Below are 18,266 nucleotides of genomic sequence, written 5' to 3'. Positions count from 1 at the left end.
GAAAGGAAAACTCAGTTTTCCAGACTCTTTCAGATGTGTCTACTTTCTTTACTAGTAGGGAGTTGCAAGTCTGCAAAAAATTTTTAATTTTTAAGAACATTAGTTTATGACAAAGTGCACAAATGGTTTAAATTTAATTGAGTATATATTTCGATTTGGGTGGAGATGAGGAACAATAGGGGAAAGAAGTCACTTGAGGAGTGATCTGCAGGCCCCCTAACAGTAACCACAATGTAGGACCAAGTATACAAGAAGAAATATTGTGTGCTTGTGATAAAGGGACGGCAATAACCATGGGTGATTTTAATCTACGTATAAACTGGAAAAATCAGTTTGCTGTAGTAGCCTGGATGAGCAGTTCATAGAATGTTTTTGAGAGAGTTTCTTAGAGCAGCATGTTCTGGAACTAACCAGAGAGCAGGTTATATTAGACTTGGTATTGTGATGGGATTAATTAATGACCTCCGAGTAAAGGCATTCCTAGGTAGCAGCGACTACAATATGATTGAATTTTACCTCCAATTGGAAAGAGAGAAGAGTTGGTCTAAAATGAGAATTTTAAACTTAAATAGGGGCAACTATATGGGCGTGAAAGCTACACTAGCTGAAGTGAACTGGAATACTAGGTTAGAGGATAGGTCATCAGGGAAGTAGTGACAGACGTTTAAGGGGATTGTTCAGAATGCGCAGAATAAGTATATTCCTACTATAAAGAAAAATTCTAAAGGGAGGACCCACCATCCGTGATTAACGAGTTAGAAGTTAGGGAAAGCATAACTTAAGGAATAAGCATACAACTGCACAAAGAAGAGTGGCAGGTCAGATGACTGATCAAAATATAATAAATGGCAGGGCAAAGCAGCCCACTTGATTGGCATTCCATCCTAGAGGTGGAGTCTCTCCCTCCACCACTGAAACACATTGACAGCAATGTGTACCATCTACAAGATGCACTGCAACAATTCACCAAGCCTCCTTACATAGCACTTTCCAAACCCACAACCACTGTTGTTTTGAAGGGGAAGGGCAACAAACATGGGAACACCACCACCTGCAAGTTCCCCTCCAAGCCACTCATCATCCTGATGTGGAAGTATATCACCGTTCTGTCACTGTCGCTGGGTCAAAATCCTAGAATTCCCTCCCTAACAGCATCACGGGTGTACCAATACCACATGAACTGCAACAGTTCAAGAAGGTAACTCACAACTGCCTTCTCAAGGGCAGTTAGGGACTGGGCAATAAATGCTGGCTTAGCCAGTGATGCCCACATCCTATGAATGAATTAAAACAAAACTAAAAGGTTAATCAGGAGAAAAAAATTAGAGAATGAGAGGAAGCTAGTGAAAAATGTAAGAATGGATAGCATGAGTTTCTACAGGTATTTAAGAAGGAAACGAGTAAGTAAAGAGTGTTGGTCCTCTAGAGAGTGAGAATGGGGAGTTAATAGTACATAATAAGGAAATGGTGGATGAAATTAACAAATATTTTGCTACTGTCTTCGCTATAGAGGAAACAGAAAGCATTCCAGTAGTAGCTGTAAATCAGGAGGTGGAAAAGAGAGAGGAACTTGGTGAAATTACAATCACAAGGAAAGCAGCACTGAGCAAACTGATGGAGCTGTGCGCTGACAAGGCTCCAGGTCCTGATGGACATCATCGTAGGGTCTTAAAAGAGGAGACTAATGAGGTAGTAGATGTGTTGATAATTTTCCAAAATTCGCTAGATTCTGGAAAGGTTTCATCAGACTGGAAAGTAGCAAATATAACCCCTTTGTTCAAGAAGGGAGGGAGGCAGAAAACAAGAAACTATAGGCCAGTTAGCTTGACGTCTGTTGTGGGGAAGGTGTTAGAATCGATCATTAAAGAAGTTATAGCTGGGCACTTAGAAACTCAAGGTAATCGAAAAGAGTCAGTATGATTTTGTGATAGGAAAATCATGTTTAACCAATTTATTGGAGTTCTTCGAAGGTGTAACATCTGCAGTAGATAAAGGGGAGCCAGTATACATACTGTACTTTAATTTCCAGAAGGCACTTGATAAGGTGCCACATCGAAGGTTATTGAGGAAAATAAAAGCTCATGGTGTAGGGGGTAACATATTAGCATGGATAGAAGATTGGATGGCTGGCAGAAAACAGAGAGTATGCATAAATGGGTCTTTTACTGATTTGCAGGATGTAATGAATGGAGTCCCTCAGGGGTCTGTGCTTTGGCCTCGATTTTTTACAATTTATGTCAATGACTTTGATGAGGGGAACGAAGGCATGGTATCTAAATTTGCAGAAGACTCAAAGATAGGTAGGAAAGTGTTTTCTGAAGAGAACATAAGGAGGTTGTGGGCGGATATAGATAGATTGAGTGAGAGGGCAAAAATCTGGCAGACGGAGTATAATGTGGGAAAATGTGAAGTTCACTTTGGTAAGGAGAATGAAAAAGCAGAGTATTACTTAAACAGAGAGCAATAGCAGAATTCTGTGGTGCAGAGGGATCTAGTTATTCTCGTGCATGAGCCACAAAAAGTTAGTATGCAGGTACAGCAAGTAATCAAGAAGGCAAATGGAATGTTATCCTTTATTACAAGAGGAATTGAACATAAAAGTAAGGATGTTCTGCTTCAGTTATACAGTGCATTTGTGAGACCACATCTCAAACAGTACATGCAGTTTTGGTTTCGTTATTTAAGGAATGTTGTTAATGTGTTGGAGGGGTTCTGAGGAGGTTTACTAGATTGATACCTGGAATGAGCAGGTTGTCTTCTGACGAAAGGTTGGACAGACAGACTGGTCTTGTTTCCACTGGAGTTCAGAAGAGTGAGGGGTGCCTTGATTGAAGTATATAAGATCCTGAATGGTCTTGACAAGATGGATGTGGAAAGGATGTTTCCTGTTGTGGGTGAGTCCAGAACTAGGGGCACTGTTTCAAAATTAGGATCCACCCTCTTAGGACAGATGAGAGTTTTTTTCTGAGGGTTGTGAAACTTTGGCACACACTGCCTCAGACGGTGGTGGAGGCGGGGCCATTGAATATTTTTAAGACAGGGTTAGATAGAATCAAAGGTTATCGAAGGTAGAAGGGAATGTGGAATTTGAAACACAAGCAGACCAGCCATGATCATCTTGAATGGCAGAGCAGGCTTGAGGGGCCGAATAGCCTACTTGTACTCCTATTTCATACGTTCATATCTCACAATTTCTAAATATTGATTTACTTTTGCAGATTTCTAATCACTGACAAATACTTTCAAATTATATGTATGGTTCTAATTTTCTGGAAAAAATAATTTTAGCACTAGTGTATAAGTTTTGTGCTGTTCAGGATTTAGTATGAATTAATCCACAAGCCTTGAACAATAAAAATAGGAAATCAAAATCTGCTGTGTGGGAGAAGGAGAATGATACTTCACAGCATGAAACCTGTTCTCAAAGCCGGTAAAAGTCTGACATCATCTTCTGAATTAGATGCCTGCTTCAGTTGGAATGTAGAGTAACAAAGTGAAATCCATACCTTTGCTGGGGTGATTAATGCACATGTGAAAGAACAAACCTTAAGATAATATTGTAAGAAATTTAGGCACCTTTTAAAAACAACAATTTCATTTAAGATAGACATCTTTGATCTTTTCAGCTGTCTTCTAATTATTTTATTCTGTCACACCCCCCCCCACAACTTCTTAATGAAGCCTGTAAATTTTACTTAATTTTTTATAGTTGGAGTAGTTACTGAGCAGATTGTAGACTCTTTCATAGACTGCTGATCATGCTGTTCCACTGGTGGTTGCTATGCTACTGGTTGACTTTGTTGAATAATCATGGAAGTGCCATTCACTCTTCCTGCCTTAATGCTCCAGAGAATGGATGTTGCATCCGTTTACATTGGTATAAATAATAACTCGGGCTCTTGGACACTTGCAAAAGCAGTAGAATTTCTCTAACAATGAAACTTTTATTTTTTCCAAGCACCATTCTTGCCATCTAATTTAAAAGGTTAGGCTTAATGATACACCTCTACACTGGGAGAATGTGATTGGCTGCACACCTTTTACATTGATCTGGTACACTCAGATTCTTCTTGATAACGTTTGTTTTGGCTCAGTAGTTGATATGGAATCCAGTACCTGTACCACAAACAGTACATTATTTACCTTGAAGTTCCTGGCAACAGCATGAAGGCTGCAAGTATTGTCACACAGTTACTGAGAAGTAAAATGGACTCTTGAATCTGTGTCCTCTGGAATTTGATACCGGTGCACACAAAGTTATCTGGTAGGACATCGGGATACTTCCACCTTGGTTTTCGATATCTTCTGTGTTATGCACACCATTGGAAAAGTAATGCCAGATGCAATTATATGCCTATAAAGGAGGATAATTATCCCTTATGTTGACTGTGGTTTCATTAACATTTCTCAGGAATTACATCTTCCACTAGGGGTTTGTCAGATTGCTGAGAATTCATTGATGTGGGACAATATATATTTCAGTGATGCCAGGTGAAAGGACCTGCAGCCTAGCTATGCAAAATGGAAAATTAAAATATATCTACTTTGTCACCAGCTATTTAAAATCTATTGGACTTGATGGTATTTGTCACAATCTTGCACTCACTCACTGTTAAGTTGAGATCAGAAGTATTTTTGAAACCGTGGTAGAGATAGGATGTATGTTGGAAAATTATTGGGTGTGGGGGTGGAAGGTGATCAGAGGCATAAGATAGGTGATAGGGGAAAATAATGAGTAAATAGCTATACATCCTGGGTATAAATGAAATATGGCCACAATTACTCAAGTTTTATAGGTTAACCTGGGCATGAGCTTCAGTGCTTGCTGAAGCAGAAGTTAATGTTCAGCCCTGGTTAACCTGACCCAATAGGCTGTCTTATAGTGCACGATCTCTAAGAGTACTTTGAGACCATTATGCTATGACCAGGATGGGAGAAGTGCGTGAATTATCAAGCCCCACTACTCTGCAAACTGTACCATTAATTTAAATGTTTAATTTTCTCAACAAAATGGCAAATTGTGTACCTATACTAGTACCCAGAAGAAAAGAGACCAGACTTCTTTCAAAAAACTCAAGAATGATTAATTTATTATTAAACAAAACTTCTTTTAAACAAGTTTCGAGAACTGGTAGACTCATGATTGTAATCTGGAAGTGTAACTAATTAACCCTTTTAAACTTAACTGGCACACACATACACAGACAAACAAGAAAAATGCAGATAATCTCTGCAGAGTCGGGCAGAAAGACAAATAAACTCTGTTAGAAAGAAAGAAAAAGCTCACGGATGTTCGATGCTTCGTTCTTCCCTCTGGTGAAGCTGTCCCACTGGGACCAGTAGATGTTGGGAAGTTCACCAACGATGCTTCAGCGTGGAGGAGACTATAGCTGCAACCAATTCTTCCTGCCTCAGCTTGAAGTCCAAAATTATGCGGACAAACCATACTTTGATGAGGACTACTGGTCGAGAACCAGACACAGTTTCACACAGCAGAGAGGGGGAGCGAGTGAGCTAGTCAGAGTAGCCTTCTGTTATCAATCTTTCCCCAACAAGACTGAAAGCAAAACCACAAGTTCAAATGTAAAATTTTCCTCTGCCATGTGATCGCCTTTTTTGTTTTCCAGCATTTCATCATTTAAAGCTCTTTGCAGTTCAAAAAAAAAACAACTCCTTCTCAAGTACCATATAGCTCAGGTGATTGATTGGAAGAGGCTTGCTTGTTGACAGTTCCAAGGTGAACTTATGACCCTTTTAAAAATAACTCTTGGGAAGCCTCCAAATGCCCAAATACTGCAATGTCCTTCCATATTTTCAAAAATAAATATCCAGTTTAAAGAGATATGATTGTAATAATTATGAGCTCTGACCTGATTGCAAAATCAGTTCTCCAACTGGTGGGTGGGATCCGCCTCACCACCAGTAAATTCGATTGAAAATGTCAAAACTAATTTTCTTCTTCCTTGATGCTTCGCAGTGTCTGAAGCTTGGCCTCCAACTTATCAACTCTGTGCCAAAGCTCCTTGAACTGCAGACACTTAATCCAGATATGGTCTTTGTGGATCACACTGATGTCCACCCTGACCTAATAGGCTTCCCTATAGTGCACCATCTCCACAGAGTAGTTCGGAACCATTATGAGCTCTGACCCGAGTGTGAAACTTATGGAAGCTCCCACTGGTTCTTCAGTTGGTATCAATTTGATACCAGTAACATAAGCACTGCATTTCAGAAATAATTATTTGTGTGATGCATTGAGATTTATCAATGTGACCAGCTGCTAAAAAAGAGCATGCAGTTTTATTTTTAAAGAAGTACCATTTTTCTATTCACAGAGCAGACTAGAAATGCCGTTTCACTATTGACCAGCGAACTGAATACCCCAAGCATTTTTGATTTTATGGAGACTTAATCTATGCCCTTTAAAAAGTACTTCAGGCAAAAACCTTTGAGTGAAGAAGCCAAGTTACCCTTGTACTGGTCTAGGCATTGGCCAGTGATGCAATGATCCCTGCAAATAGATATTTGAATACCTGAACAGTTCCTATAGTATCTAAGCTATAGAGTTGCCTTTTGCCAGTTATGGTCCTGGGCTCTCAAGTATTGATGCTATTAATGGTGCATTCATTTATTATATATCAGTCCCTTGTAACTAAGTAGCATGGAGGCTAGCTTGATGGATTACTGAAAGAAAGAATACTCAATGAACTTGCGGAATTTGGTGAGTGAGGGAATTTGGCGGAATGAGGGAAGAGATGTTGTCTTTTACAAGATGAGCAGTGGTCCAAGTGAAAGAACACGAGACATGGAGACTTAAGAGCTGAGGTGAACAGATTGGTAATTGGTTGATGAGTTTTACATTTTTCTTTCTCTAACTGGGGCAACAGGAGGATGAGAGTACTGTATTAAATTTATAGCTTCAGTTTTATTTATTAATTTATGGGATGTGGGTATCACTGGCTAGGCCAGCATTTATGCCCATCCCTAATTATCCTTGAGAAGGTGGTGGTGAGCTGCCTTCTTGAACTGCTGCAGCTTCTGTTGGGTGGCTACACCCACAGTGCTTTATGGAGGGAGTTCCAGGATTTTGACCCAGCGACAGTGAAGGAAGGGTGATATATTTCCAAGTCAGGATGGTGAGTGGCTTGGAGGGGAACTTCCAAGTTGTGTTATTCCCACATGTTTGCTGCCCTTGTCCTTCTGAATAGTAGCGGCTGTGGGTTTGGAAAGTGCTTTCTAAGGAGCGTTGGTAAGTTTCTGCAGTGCACCTTGTAGGTGGTGCACACTAGTTATACTACTTACTACTTATGATAACTACAAATAATCATGAGTGAAATTTTAAAACTTGAAACCCTAATGATTAAAAAAAATGCAATAAAGATGGTAGGGCAGGTGGTTTGTTGCAGCTGTGATGTGTGATCCACAACCCCATCTGCATTAAATGTCTTCAGTTCGAGGAACTTTGACAGAGTTGATAAGTTGGAGTCCGAGCTTCTCACAGTGCAATGTATCAGGGAAGGAGAAAGTTAGTTTGACATTTTTGATGGAATTTACTGGTGCTGAGGTGGGTCCCACCCATTAGTTAGAGAGCCAATGGGAGCTCTGCATCACCTTTCTACAGGAGGCCGACGCTATTCTGAGGAAGTCAGGCATTTAAGTGGACAGTGTTGGGCCTCCCACTGCAGTAAGGTCATAGTCGTACAGAAATCCCACCCCCAATATCTGCTGGCCAATCAGAGGTTAGCACATTTGGAAAAGGTGCCTTTACTGCACTGGTAATTACCCAAAGGATCAACATTGGGTCAGTGGAATGGGTTCCCAGGGAAAGAGGATGTCAGCCAAGTGGTAGGAAGGGAATTGACAGCAAGGGTACGAGGATAGCTTCCTGTGGGTCCCTCCTTTCCAATGCTGGTCCCTCGCTGGGGCACAGAGTGCCTTTAAAGGAGGAACCCCTGCTAGGAGCTACAGGTAAATGGGTGCCTCACCTGACGTCGAGCCCCATGCTCACTGCTAATTGATGGTCAGATGAGGCCCTTAAATGGCCACTTAATTGGACAAGGCAGAAAGGCCACCCTCACTTAATCAGAGAGAAATGGGAAGGCAGCGGGATCTCCACCCCGCGTCCTCCTGCCTGATCATGTGGCCCCCCCACCTCCAAGCTTAGGTTGTGGGGGGTGGCATTAAGTTCTGCCCTTTGCTGCAGGGGCATTCACACCCGTCGGTCAAATGAGGCAGGTATGGGAATACAGGAGGTAGCACTGGAGGAGCCTCAGCCCTTGCACTTGACCATCAGATTTGATGTTTTTTCAGCCTGTGTGGATAAGAGCAGGGACGGCAGCTGGGATGAGCAAACTGATGACAGAACCTTGGTACAGAACACCAGTTAAGTTGGAGTAAAAAGGAATGTTGTAGTAATTTTAGATCATATGGTTGGGAAATAGATATTGTTCTCTGCAGCCAAGAATGAGAATCTTAAAGGCTGTGTTGCCTGCCTGATGCCCAAGTTAAGTACACCTCCTTGGGGTTGGAGAGGAACTTGGAGTTGGAGTAGAAGGATCCAGTTGTACCCTGGTCCACATGGGTGCCAGCAACATAGCTAGGACTAAGGAAGAGATTCTGCTATGGGAATATGAGCAGTTGGAGGCTAAATTAAAAAGCAGAACCACAAAGGTCATAACCTTTGGATTACTACCTGAGCCACAAGCAAATTGGCGTAGGGTAAATAAGATCAGAAAGTTGAATGGATGGCTTAAAGGTTACTGTGGGAGAAATGGGTTTTGATTCATGGGGCACTAGCACTAGTACTGGGGAAAGAGGGAGCTGTTCCATTGGGATGGCTTCACCTGAATCATGCTAGGATCATTGTTCTGGTGAATCATATAACTAGGGCTGTAGAGAGGGAAGGCTCATTTGAGGTCAGATTTGTAAAGTTAAAAAGAAAGGACAAGTCAGTAGTGCAGAGTAGTAATGCAGGTAATGGTAACCACAATGTGACAGGAATGGACAGAATATGAGCATAAGACTGCAACAGCAAATAGTTTCAGAGTCAGCGGGGAAATAGTAAAAAGACAGAATTATTGGCTCTTTATCTGAATGCATCCAGCATTCATACAAGATGGATGAATTGATAGCACAAATAGAAATAAATGGATATGATATAACCATTGCAGATACATGGTTGGAAAGTGATCACAGTTGGGAACTGATTATTCAGGGGTATTTGACATTTCAGAAGGGTAGGAAGAAAGGAAAGGAGGCAGGGTAGCTCTTTTAATAAAGGATGAGATCAGTACAGTCATAGGAATTATGTTGGCTTTGAAGATCAAGATGTAGAATCATTTGGGTGGAGATAGCAAGGGAAAGAAGTTACTGGTAGGAGTAGTTTATAAGTCCCATTACAGTAGCTACACTGTAGAACAGAATATAAACCAAGAAATAATGGGGGCTTGTAGGAAAGGTACTGCAACAATTAAGGGCAATTTTAATCTTCATGTGGATTGGACAAATCAAATTGGCAAAGGTAGCCATGAGAATAGAATGTATTTGGGAGAACTTCATGGAACAATATATATTGTGAAACCAACCAGGGAACAGGCTATTTGAGACCTGATAATGTGTAATGAAGTAGGAATAATTAATGATCTCTTAGTAAAGGATCTTCTAGGGAAGAGTGATAATAACATGCTGAATTTCATATTCAGTTTGAGGGTGAGAATCCTGGATATGAAACAAGTTTTTTAAAAAAAGACCATAAGGTATAGTAGCAGAATTAGGCTATTCGCCTATCAAGTCTGCTTAAACTTAAATAAAGACAGTTACAAAGGTATGAAGACAGAGTTGGCTACAGTGGATGGGAAAAAAAGTTAAAAGGTAAGACAGTAGATAAGCAGTGGCGATGAAGAAATATATAGAGATATGGTCCATTAAGAGAGCAAGTCTATGAGACGGATCATGATCCGTAATAAAAGAAGTTAAGGATTGTATCAAATTTAAGAAAGGGCATATGATTCTGTGAAAATTAGTGGTAGGAAAAGATGGGGAAAATTTTGGAAACCAGCAAAGGATCCCAAGGGAGAAACTAGCAAGAAATATAAGAACAGACAGTATGAGCTTCTGCGAGTATATAAAAAGGAAGAGAGTGGCTAAATTAAATGTTCATCCCTTAGAGGAAGAGAGTGAGTAGTTAATAATGGGAAACAAGGAATGGCAGAGACATTGAACAAGCATTTTGTGTCTGTCTTCATGGTAGAAGACACAAAAAGCATTCCAAGAATAGTTAAAAACAAGGGGAGAGGAACTTAAAATCACGATCCTTAGAGAAAAAGTACTTGGATAACTAATGGGATTAAAGGCAGACAAGTCCCTTGGACTTGATGGCCTGCACTTGTGGGTCTTAAAGGAAGTAGTTGCAGAGATAGAGGATGCCTTTGTTATCTTCCAGAATTCCCTAGATTTTTGAAAAGTGCTAGTGGATTAGAAAACCATAAATGTAACACCTTCATTCAGTAAAGGATGGAGACAGAAAGCAGGAAATTATACTCCGGTTAGGATAACATCTGTCATGGGAAAATGCTAGAATCCATTAGTAAGGAAATAGCAGCAGGACATTTACAAAATCTTAATACAATCAAGCAGAGTCAACATGATTTTAAGAAAGGAAAATCATGTTTGGCACATTTATTAGAGTGCTTTGATGATATAACAAGCAGGGTGGATAAAGGGGAGCCAGTGGATTTATTATATTTGAATTTCCAAAAGGTATTTGATCAGGTGCCACATGAAAGTTTACTGCACAAGGTGGTGTTGCGGGCAATATATTAGTGTGGATAGAGGATTGACTAATTGACAAGAAATAGTCATGATAAATGAGTCATTTTCAGGTTGGCAAACTCTAACTAGTGGAGTGGCACAGGGATCATTGCCTGGAGCCTTGACTATTTACAATCTATATTAATGACTTTGATGAAGGGGCCGACTGTATTGTAAAATTTGGTGATGCTACAAAGATAGGTAGGAAAGCAAGATGTGAGGAGAACACAGAGTATTTTGGAATGCTCATATTTGGAATTCTTTACCCTGGAGGGCAATAGAGGCTGGTTCATTGAATATCTTCAAGGCTGAGTTAGACAGATATTTGATCTGTAGGGGAGTTGAGGGTTCTGGGGAGCAGGCAGGAGAATGGAGTTAAGGCCACAATCCGATCAGCTGTGACTGGTGGAGCAGGCTCAAAGAGTTGAATGGCTTACTCCTAGTTCTTGTTATGTTCTTGCTCTGTATCTACGTTTCTAAAGTAGTTAAAGGCTTGGAAGAACACGAGATGGCTTTTATTGATATTTTTTCAGCTCCCACATTATTTGAAATTTAATTGAAACAAAGGAATGTAAAAGATTTCTTCAAACAGGAATTTTAAAATGCTGATTGGAGCATCAAAGCTGGTTGATGAGAATTGTGATTCTTACACAGTACATACACGGTTTACCACTCTGCTGAAATATGTTTTGTGGTCAAGAGTTGAGTTGAACGCAGCAATTCTCTGAAAGGGAAGAGAAAATTATAAGACTGTTATTGTGCACATTCTCATCATCCCTCTCTTTTTTAATTTGTTCTTGAGATTTGGGTATTATCAGTAAGGCCAGCAGTTTTTGTCCGTCCCTAATTACCCATGAAAAGATGATGATGAGCCACTATTTTGAACTGTTGTAGCCCATGTGGTGTTGGCAACTATTAGGAGGCTCCAGGATTTTGACCCAGTGATAGTAGAGTAACAATACATTTTGAAGTCAGGGTAGTGTTTGACTTGGGAAACTTAGAGGTTACAGGTGGAGGTGTTCCCATATACTTTCTACACTTCTTCCTTTTAGATGGTAGAGGTCATGGGTTTGGAAAGCGCTGTTGAAGAAACCTTGGCGAGTTGGTGTCGTGCATTTTGTAGATGGTACACACTGCAACAATTGTGTGCCAGAGGTGGAAGGAATGAATGTTTAAATTAGCCAGTTGGGTGCAAATTAAGTATGTTGGTTTGTCCTGGATGGCGTTGAGCTTCTTGTTAGAGCTACACTTGTCCAGGTAAGTGGAGGGTATTCCATCACATTCCTTACTTGTGCCTTGTAGATGGAGGACAATCTATTGGGAACAGGGAGGTGAGTAACCTGCTGCAGAATGTCCAGTTTCTGACGTACCTTGTAACTAGACTCCATGATGTTGGTCGAGGGACTCAAACAATGGTGATGCCTTTCAATGTCAAGGGGAGGTGGCTAGATTCTCTCTCGCTAGAGATGGTCATTGCCATGCACTTGTGTGCCATGAATGTTATTTGCCATTTATCAGCCCAAGCCTGAATGTTGTCCAGATCTTATTGCATACGGGCACTGACTTCTTCATTATTTGAGGAGTTGTAATTGGAATTGAACGCCTTGTAATCATCAGGGGCTAAGTCATTGTAATAGCTGAAGATGGCTGGGTTTATAAGACACCGCCCTTAGGACTCCTGTAGTAAATTCCCAGGTGTGAAATGATTGAGGAGCACTTTGCAGGGTTGAATGGGCTGGATGTGCCTTTGTATCCTCTGTGCCTAGTTCAATGCTGGATGGTCAGTCTGGTTTTATCCTTCTTAGCTATTTTCATAGTGGTTTGATGCAACTTATTGGCTTGCTAGGCCATTTTAGAGAGCAGTTAAGATTCAAACATATTGCTTTGAGTCACACATAGGCCAGACTTAGTAGGGATGGATTCTTGATTGCAAGTCCAGTAACACAACACAATGCTACAGTACTTGTTAATTTGAGAATAGAAAAAGCAAAGGGAAGAGGTTTAATCTGGTTGTAATGGAGGACAGTAAGAACATGAAAGAATGAATGTAGTTTTATGAATGGTGAATGTGACTCATTTGGTATTGCAGTTCTAGATATAGGACAATTGCCATCAGTGCTTTATTATGAAAAGAGCCATTTGCTTACTGACCTGCAGTTTATCTTAATTAAGCATTTCTTTCCCAGCATTTAGAACCTGATGCTTAGTCAATGATCTGGAGATCAAATCCCACCATGGGAACTAGGAAATTTAAATTCAGTTAACTAAATTATTCTGGAATAAAAAGTTACTATCTACAATGGTGAGCACATAACCATCGGATTGTCTAAAAGTCCATCTGGTGTTCTTATGTCGCTTAGAGAAGGAAATTTGCTGTCCTTACCTGGCCTGAGACTCCAGACCCCCAGCAACGTGGTTGACTCTTAAGTACACTCTAAAATGGCCTAGAAAACCACTTAGTTGTCAAGAAGATGCTCATGATCACCTTCTCAGACAGTTTGGGATGAGCAATAAATCACAGAAACTCAACTATTATGGCATAGAAGGAGGCCACTGGGCCCATCATCTCTGCACCAGCTTTCCAAATGAGCATCATGACTTAGTGCCATTCTCCTGCTTTTTCCCCATACCCTTGCCCATAAATGCTGGCTTTGCCAGCAATGCTCACATCCCGTTAATGAATTTAAAAAAAGGACCAGTGTTGCAGATCTTAAAGTGCATTGTAAGTGAGCGGGTTTGGAATAAACATGCTGACATACATATACACATCCAGTAGGAGTTCTTTTGTAGCTTTATTTTTTGTTCTCTAATTTCCTATACGTTGAAACCATTCGACTTTACAAAAATATAAAAGCAAGATACTATGGATGCTGGAAATCTGAAACAAAAACAAACATTGCTGGAAAAACTCAGCAGGTCTGACAGCATCTGTGGAGAGAAGGACAGAGTTAACATTTCGAGGCCAGATGACTCTTCAGAACTTTGCAATAATGTTTTCTGTAAGACTGTCCTGGAAAACCAGGATCAATAACTCTTAAGTAATTCTAGAAAATGAGGACAAGATGCTTGGTGAAGTTGTTGCAAACAATTGTCAAATGAGTAGCAATGATATTGCTGACTGCAGATTTGTCAGTTAGCCTGTTTTTGTAACATGGTGCACCAGCTGAAGAGAGAACCTGCCAATGACGTTCCAGCAAGAACGACTTCTGTGCCTGGATTAAAGCCTTTTGTTATGCATTTCCTTTTTAGAAATTATTAATTTCTCCACTCATTTATATTGCAGTGGCTACAGATGACAGATGTTTCAAATATACAGACTGTGGCAGCTGCACTGCCAATACAAATGGGTGTAAGTGGTGTGAGGATAAGATGTGTATTTCTGCTGGAAGCAACTGCACTATGGTGAGTTGAAGTAAAAGTTGTATCACCTATCAGATAATAATGGTCTGCATAAACAGTTTTGAAGCAGCACTGTTGAATCTTTTAATTATGTTTAAGGGTTTTTCATCCAATTAAATTGCAGTTTTCATTTGCTGCAAAGTAGTTTTGGCTTTTTGTGGTTATAAGCTGAGCAGGTTAATTCAGTTGTGAAGTCAGCTATGTTACAGGGTGTTCCAGAGTTATAGGGATTCTCTTCGGTTGGTCTTAATGAAGTCTTTGTAGCTTTAAGTTGATTTACTGGATATATTTCTTAACTACAAGTGCTATGTAGATATATACAGTAAAGAGTTTGAGTGTGTAGCTTTCTTTATGCTTGTTTGTGCACACTGCTCTGTCCTACACTAGACTGACCCCTAGGTGCAGATCATGTGGATGGTATTGTACTCAGTACCATGTTAACCCTTATGTACTAGGAGATCCTTAGACTACACTCCACCAACTTCTTCCCCACCCCCCCCCCCCCCAAGTATTTACCCAATGTATTTCAGGTTATTCTAGTTTATTCCATGTATTTACATCGTTATTAATGCTGCACCTCCCCTCCTTTCAAGTCTCTGGGTTTATAGATTCAGGCGATCGGGGAGCCTTATAATCCCTCTATATCTCATTCACACTATTGTCTGAGGAGTGGTAGGCTCTGTCGTTGCAGGTAAATTCTGTTGATTTTGATGTTGTTCTGGCATCTGGTTATCTTCCTCAATTTCTCTCCACTGTACTGTGGGAAGGGGTGTTCTCTTTCTCCTGAATATACCCTCTGGGGTGCCAACCAGGTAGGACCAAGGTTGATCATTGTCCCTCCTGATTATAGTACATTCTCGCTCGAAGTCTTTAATCGAGACCTTGTCGTCCTTTTGTTTTTGTGGCAAGTGTCTGGCGCGATACCTTTTGTTGTAGGTGGAAGCCTATGGGACTGCTCTCTTGCTTGGATGACCTGGTAATCCTAGGTTACCAATCCTGGTATTAATTTTTTGGCAGGATTGGAAGTTGAGTGCGGAGTTTCCTGCCCATCAGGAATTCTGATGGGACCAGGCTGCATTGTAACATTGTAATCGGTAGGTTAGCAGTGCTGTGGAATGTCCTCTTTTTTTTTAAGGAGGGTTTTTACAGTGCTGACCCTCTTTTGGCCTCTCCATTTGACTTTGGGTATCTCGGGGAGCTGGTACAGTGGTAGAAGCCAGATGAGGTGGTGAAATGCATGAAGTACTCATTTGAAAATCGTTATCGGACCCAATTTTATCCAGGATGCCATGGATTGCGAAGATCTCTTTCAGTGCCTTAATTACTGCCTCTGTGGGTAATCATATATAGTTGCTTCGCCTCAACCCATCTGGAAAAAATAACTCACCTCTTTAAGGAATGATTTGCTGGTGAAGACAAATAGGTTGATGCCCAGCCTCTCCCATTGCCTGGTAGGGAACCGTGTGGGGATGAGGGGCTCTCTTTGGTTCTGCTTGTACAGCGCACAAACCTGACAGTTTGCTATAGTGTCCTCAATCACCCTGGAAAAGACTGGCCACCAGACAGCAGATTGGGCCAGTGCCCTGTGCTTGGTGATGCTCAGGTGGCCTTGGTGTATTTTATTTTATTTTTTGAAGGATCTCCTGCCAAAGGAAAATTGGGATGACCAGCCGCTCATTGTAGACCGGAGATCGTCTGTGTCCATAAAGTATTTTTGTTGTTCGAATCAGGCTTACATGGTGCCACCACTTGGTCTCTGTTGTAGCCACTCTTGTTGGCAGTAATGGTGGATGCGGGCACACTCCTCATCACGCATTTGTTCCTGGCAAACCTCTTGGAGTTTACTTGTGGTGGCTGGCAGGTGCTTCCTTGTCAATTGGGAGTACGCTTCCAGCTGTTCGATGAGATTGATGTCTTATTTTGTCGGAAAGCTAACTGTGGCCCTGGAAAGTGTGTTTTCCATTGTTTGGGTTTTTACTTTGGACATATACTGGCTCTTAGGTGAGCCTCATGAGACTAAGGCAGAACCTCTGGATTTTGGGAGGAATCTTTGTTCTTTCTCACCCAGTAATGAGACAAGTGGCTTTTGGACTGTTTTGATTGTGACTTTGAGGCCGATGATCTGGCCTGAAAACTATTCGCGTACCCATGTGACTGCAAGGGCTTCCTTTTCTATGACAACATCTCTTGCCTCTATGTCCAGTAGCCCTCTGGTCAGCAACTTCCATCCAGTTGTTTCTGGAATTGAACTGCTCTAAGGCTTGTGGACAAAGCACCTGCTGCTACAGTGGTGGGCAGACATAGGTCGTTGTAGGCCAGAGGAGTGCAGCATTACCTTGATGTGATTGAATGCTTGCTTTGAAGTGAATCCCAGCACCATGCCTGGTCTGTCTTAAGCAGGTGGTTCAAATGTTCTGTGACTTGTGTCAAATTTGATAAAAAAAATTTTGCTAGCTGGTTCACCATCCCCAAGAATCGCTGGACTTCTGGAATTGAGGATGGGATTGGGAACTCACTAATATGTTTAGTTTTCTGTGGGTTTGCTGTGATGTCTTTATTGCTGATGATGTGGCATTGTTGTTTTGCAGAACTCAGATTTCTCATTCAGTGTTCATCCTGTTTCCTGCAGGCACTCTAAGACTGCTTTCAGTCTCTGTCATGTTCCTCTACCATTGTACCATGAGCCAATACATTGCTGATGTGGCAAATGATTCCCTGTTGGCCCTGCAAAATGGCCGGCATCGTACGTTGAAATATGTCTGGCGCTAAAGTGATTCGAAACAGCAGGCGGTTAAAGCAGAATTGCTGAAGTGGGTAATAAATGTGGTCAACAACCTGGACTCTTCAAGGAAAAATTGTCAAAAACCGCTGCTGGCTTCCAGCATTGAAAATACCATGCTTTTCGAGAGTTTAGTCAGGCTTTCATCCATTGAGGATGTGGGATATACTTCTATGGCTATGGCTTTATTGAGCAGTGTCAGGTCAACACAAATACAGATGGGCCTGTTCTGTTTTTGGAACTCCATGTGGTTGGCTGTGTGGCTGTCACTTCCTCCACCACGACGAACAGTAGCAGCAGTGTATATCGTCTACAAGATGCACTACAGGAATTCACCAAGGCTCCTTAGACAGCACCTTCCAAACCCACAACTACTGCCATCGAGAAGGACAGGGCAGCAGACGCATGGGAACACCACCACCTGGAAGCTCCCCTCCAAGCCACTCCCTACTCTGACTTGGAAATATAGCTCCATTCCTTCACTGTCGCAAGCGAAAAATCCTGAAACTCCACCCCCCCCCTCACAAAACAGCATTGTACACTGGTGTACCTACTCCACATGAACTGCAGCGGTTCAAAAGGCATCTCACCACCATCTTCTCAAGGGCAAGTAGGGATAGGCAATAAATGCTGGCCCAGTCAGCAAAGCCCACATCCTATGAATGAATAATACAAAAAAAAATGACTCCCATGTTTGTCATCTTGTCCAGCTGCTGATACATTTGTTTCATGAGTGGGTGGGGAATCTTTCATGGCATGAGTAGGCACATGGGTTTAGCATCCTCCCTCAGTGTGATCTTGTATGTGTTTTCCAGTCGCCCCAGCCCTGCAAAGAGCTTTGGGAACTCCCTTTTATACTTGGAGCCAAGCCCTTTGGTTGACCTTGTCAGTTTTTTGTAGAAGGTTAAGTTCGACACAGGCTTAAGGGCTTAGTAGTGAACAGACAGTCCTGGTTGGGGACCACAAACAGGGTGTCTCAGATACATTTATCTTTGTATCCCAGTACTGATTATAGGGTGCCTTTCACCAGGAGCTTTATGACTCCTGCTCTGTATAGGTGTGTCGTGGGTAGCATCAGCTGTTGGATCACCATCCATGGTTCTCTGCCTGAGAGGATCGTAACACTAGCTCGCGTGTTCAACTTAGTTTGAGAGATGGCCAGTAACTGAAGTGTCCGCATTCCAAAATGAAAATCCAAGAACTTCAAGTTCACCCAAGAAGCATGGCTGTATGTCCACTTGATGTGCAGTCTCGACCTCATGAATCATCTTTGGGCCTT

At 41.5% G+C, this 18,266-nt stretch overlaps 1 protein-coding gene across 1 annotated transcript in view; it reads left to right on the top strand.

Moving 5' to 3' along the window:
• atrnl1b (attractin-like 1b) overlaps positions 1-18,266 on the top strand; it is a 1,080,114-nt gene that overhangs the window by 219,454 nt on the left and 842,394 nt on the right. The window contains exon 13 of the mRNA XM_041209279.1: positions 14,093-14,211. Coding sequence (XP_041065213.1) covers positions 14,093-14,211 — 119 coding nt within the window. The remainder of the gene's footprint in view (positions 1-14,092; positions 14,212-18,266) is intronic.

The sequence above is a fragment of the Carcharodon carcharias genome, chromosome 17 (assembly GCF_017639515.1).
Source record: "Carcharodon carcharias isolate sCarCar2 chromosome 17, sCarCar2.pri, whole genome shotgun sequence".
Lineage (NCBI taxonomy): Eukaryota > Metazoa > Chordata > Chondrichthyes > Lamniformes > Lamnidae > Carcharodon > Carcharodon carcharias.
The sequence above is the reverse complement of the archived record's forward strand: the minus strand, read 5'-3'. Positions and strand labels throughout refer to the sequence as shown.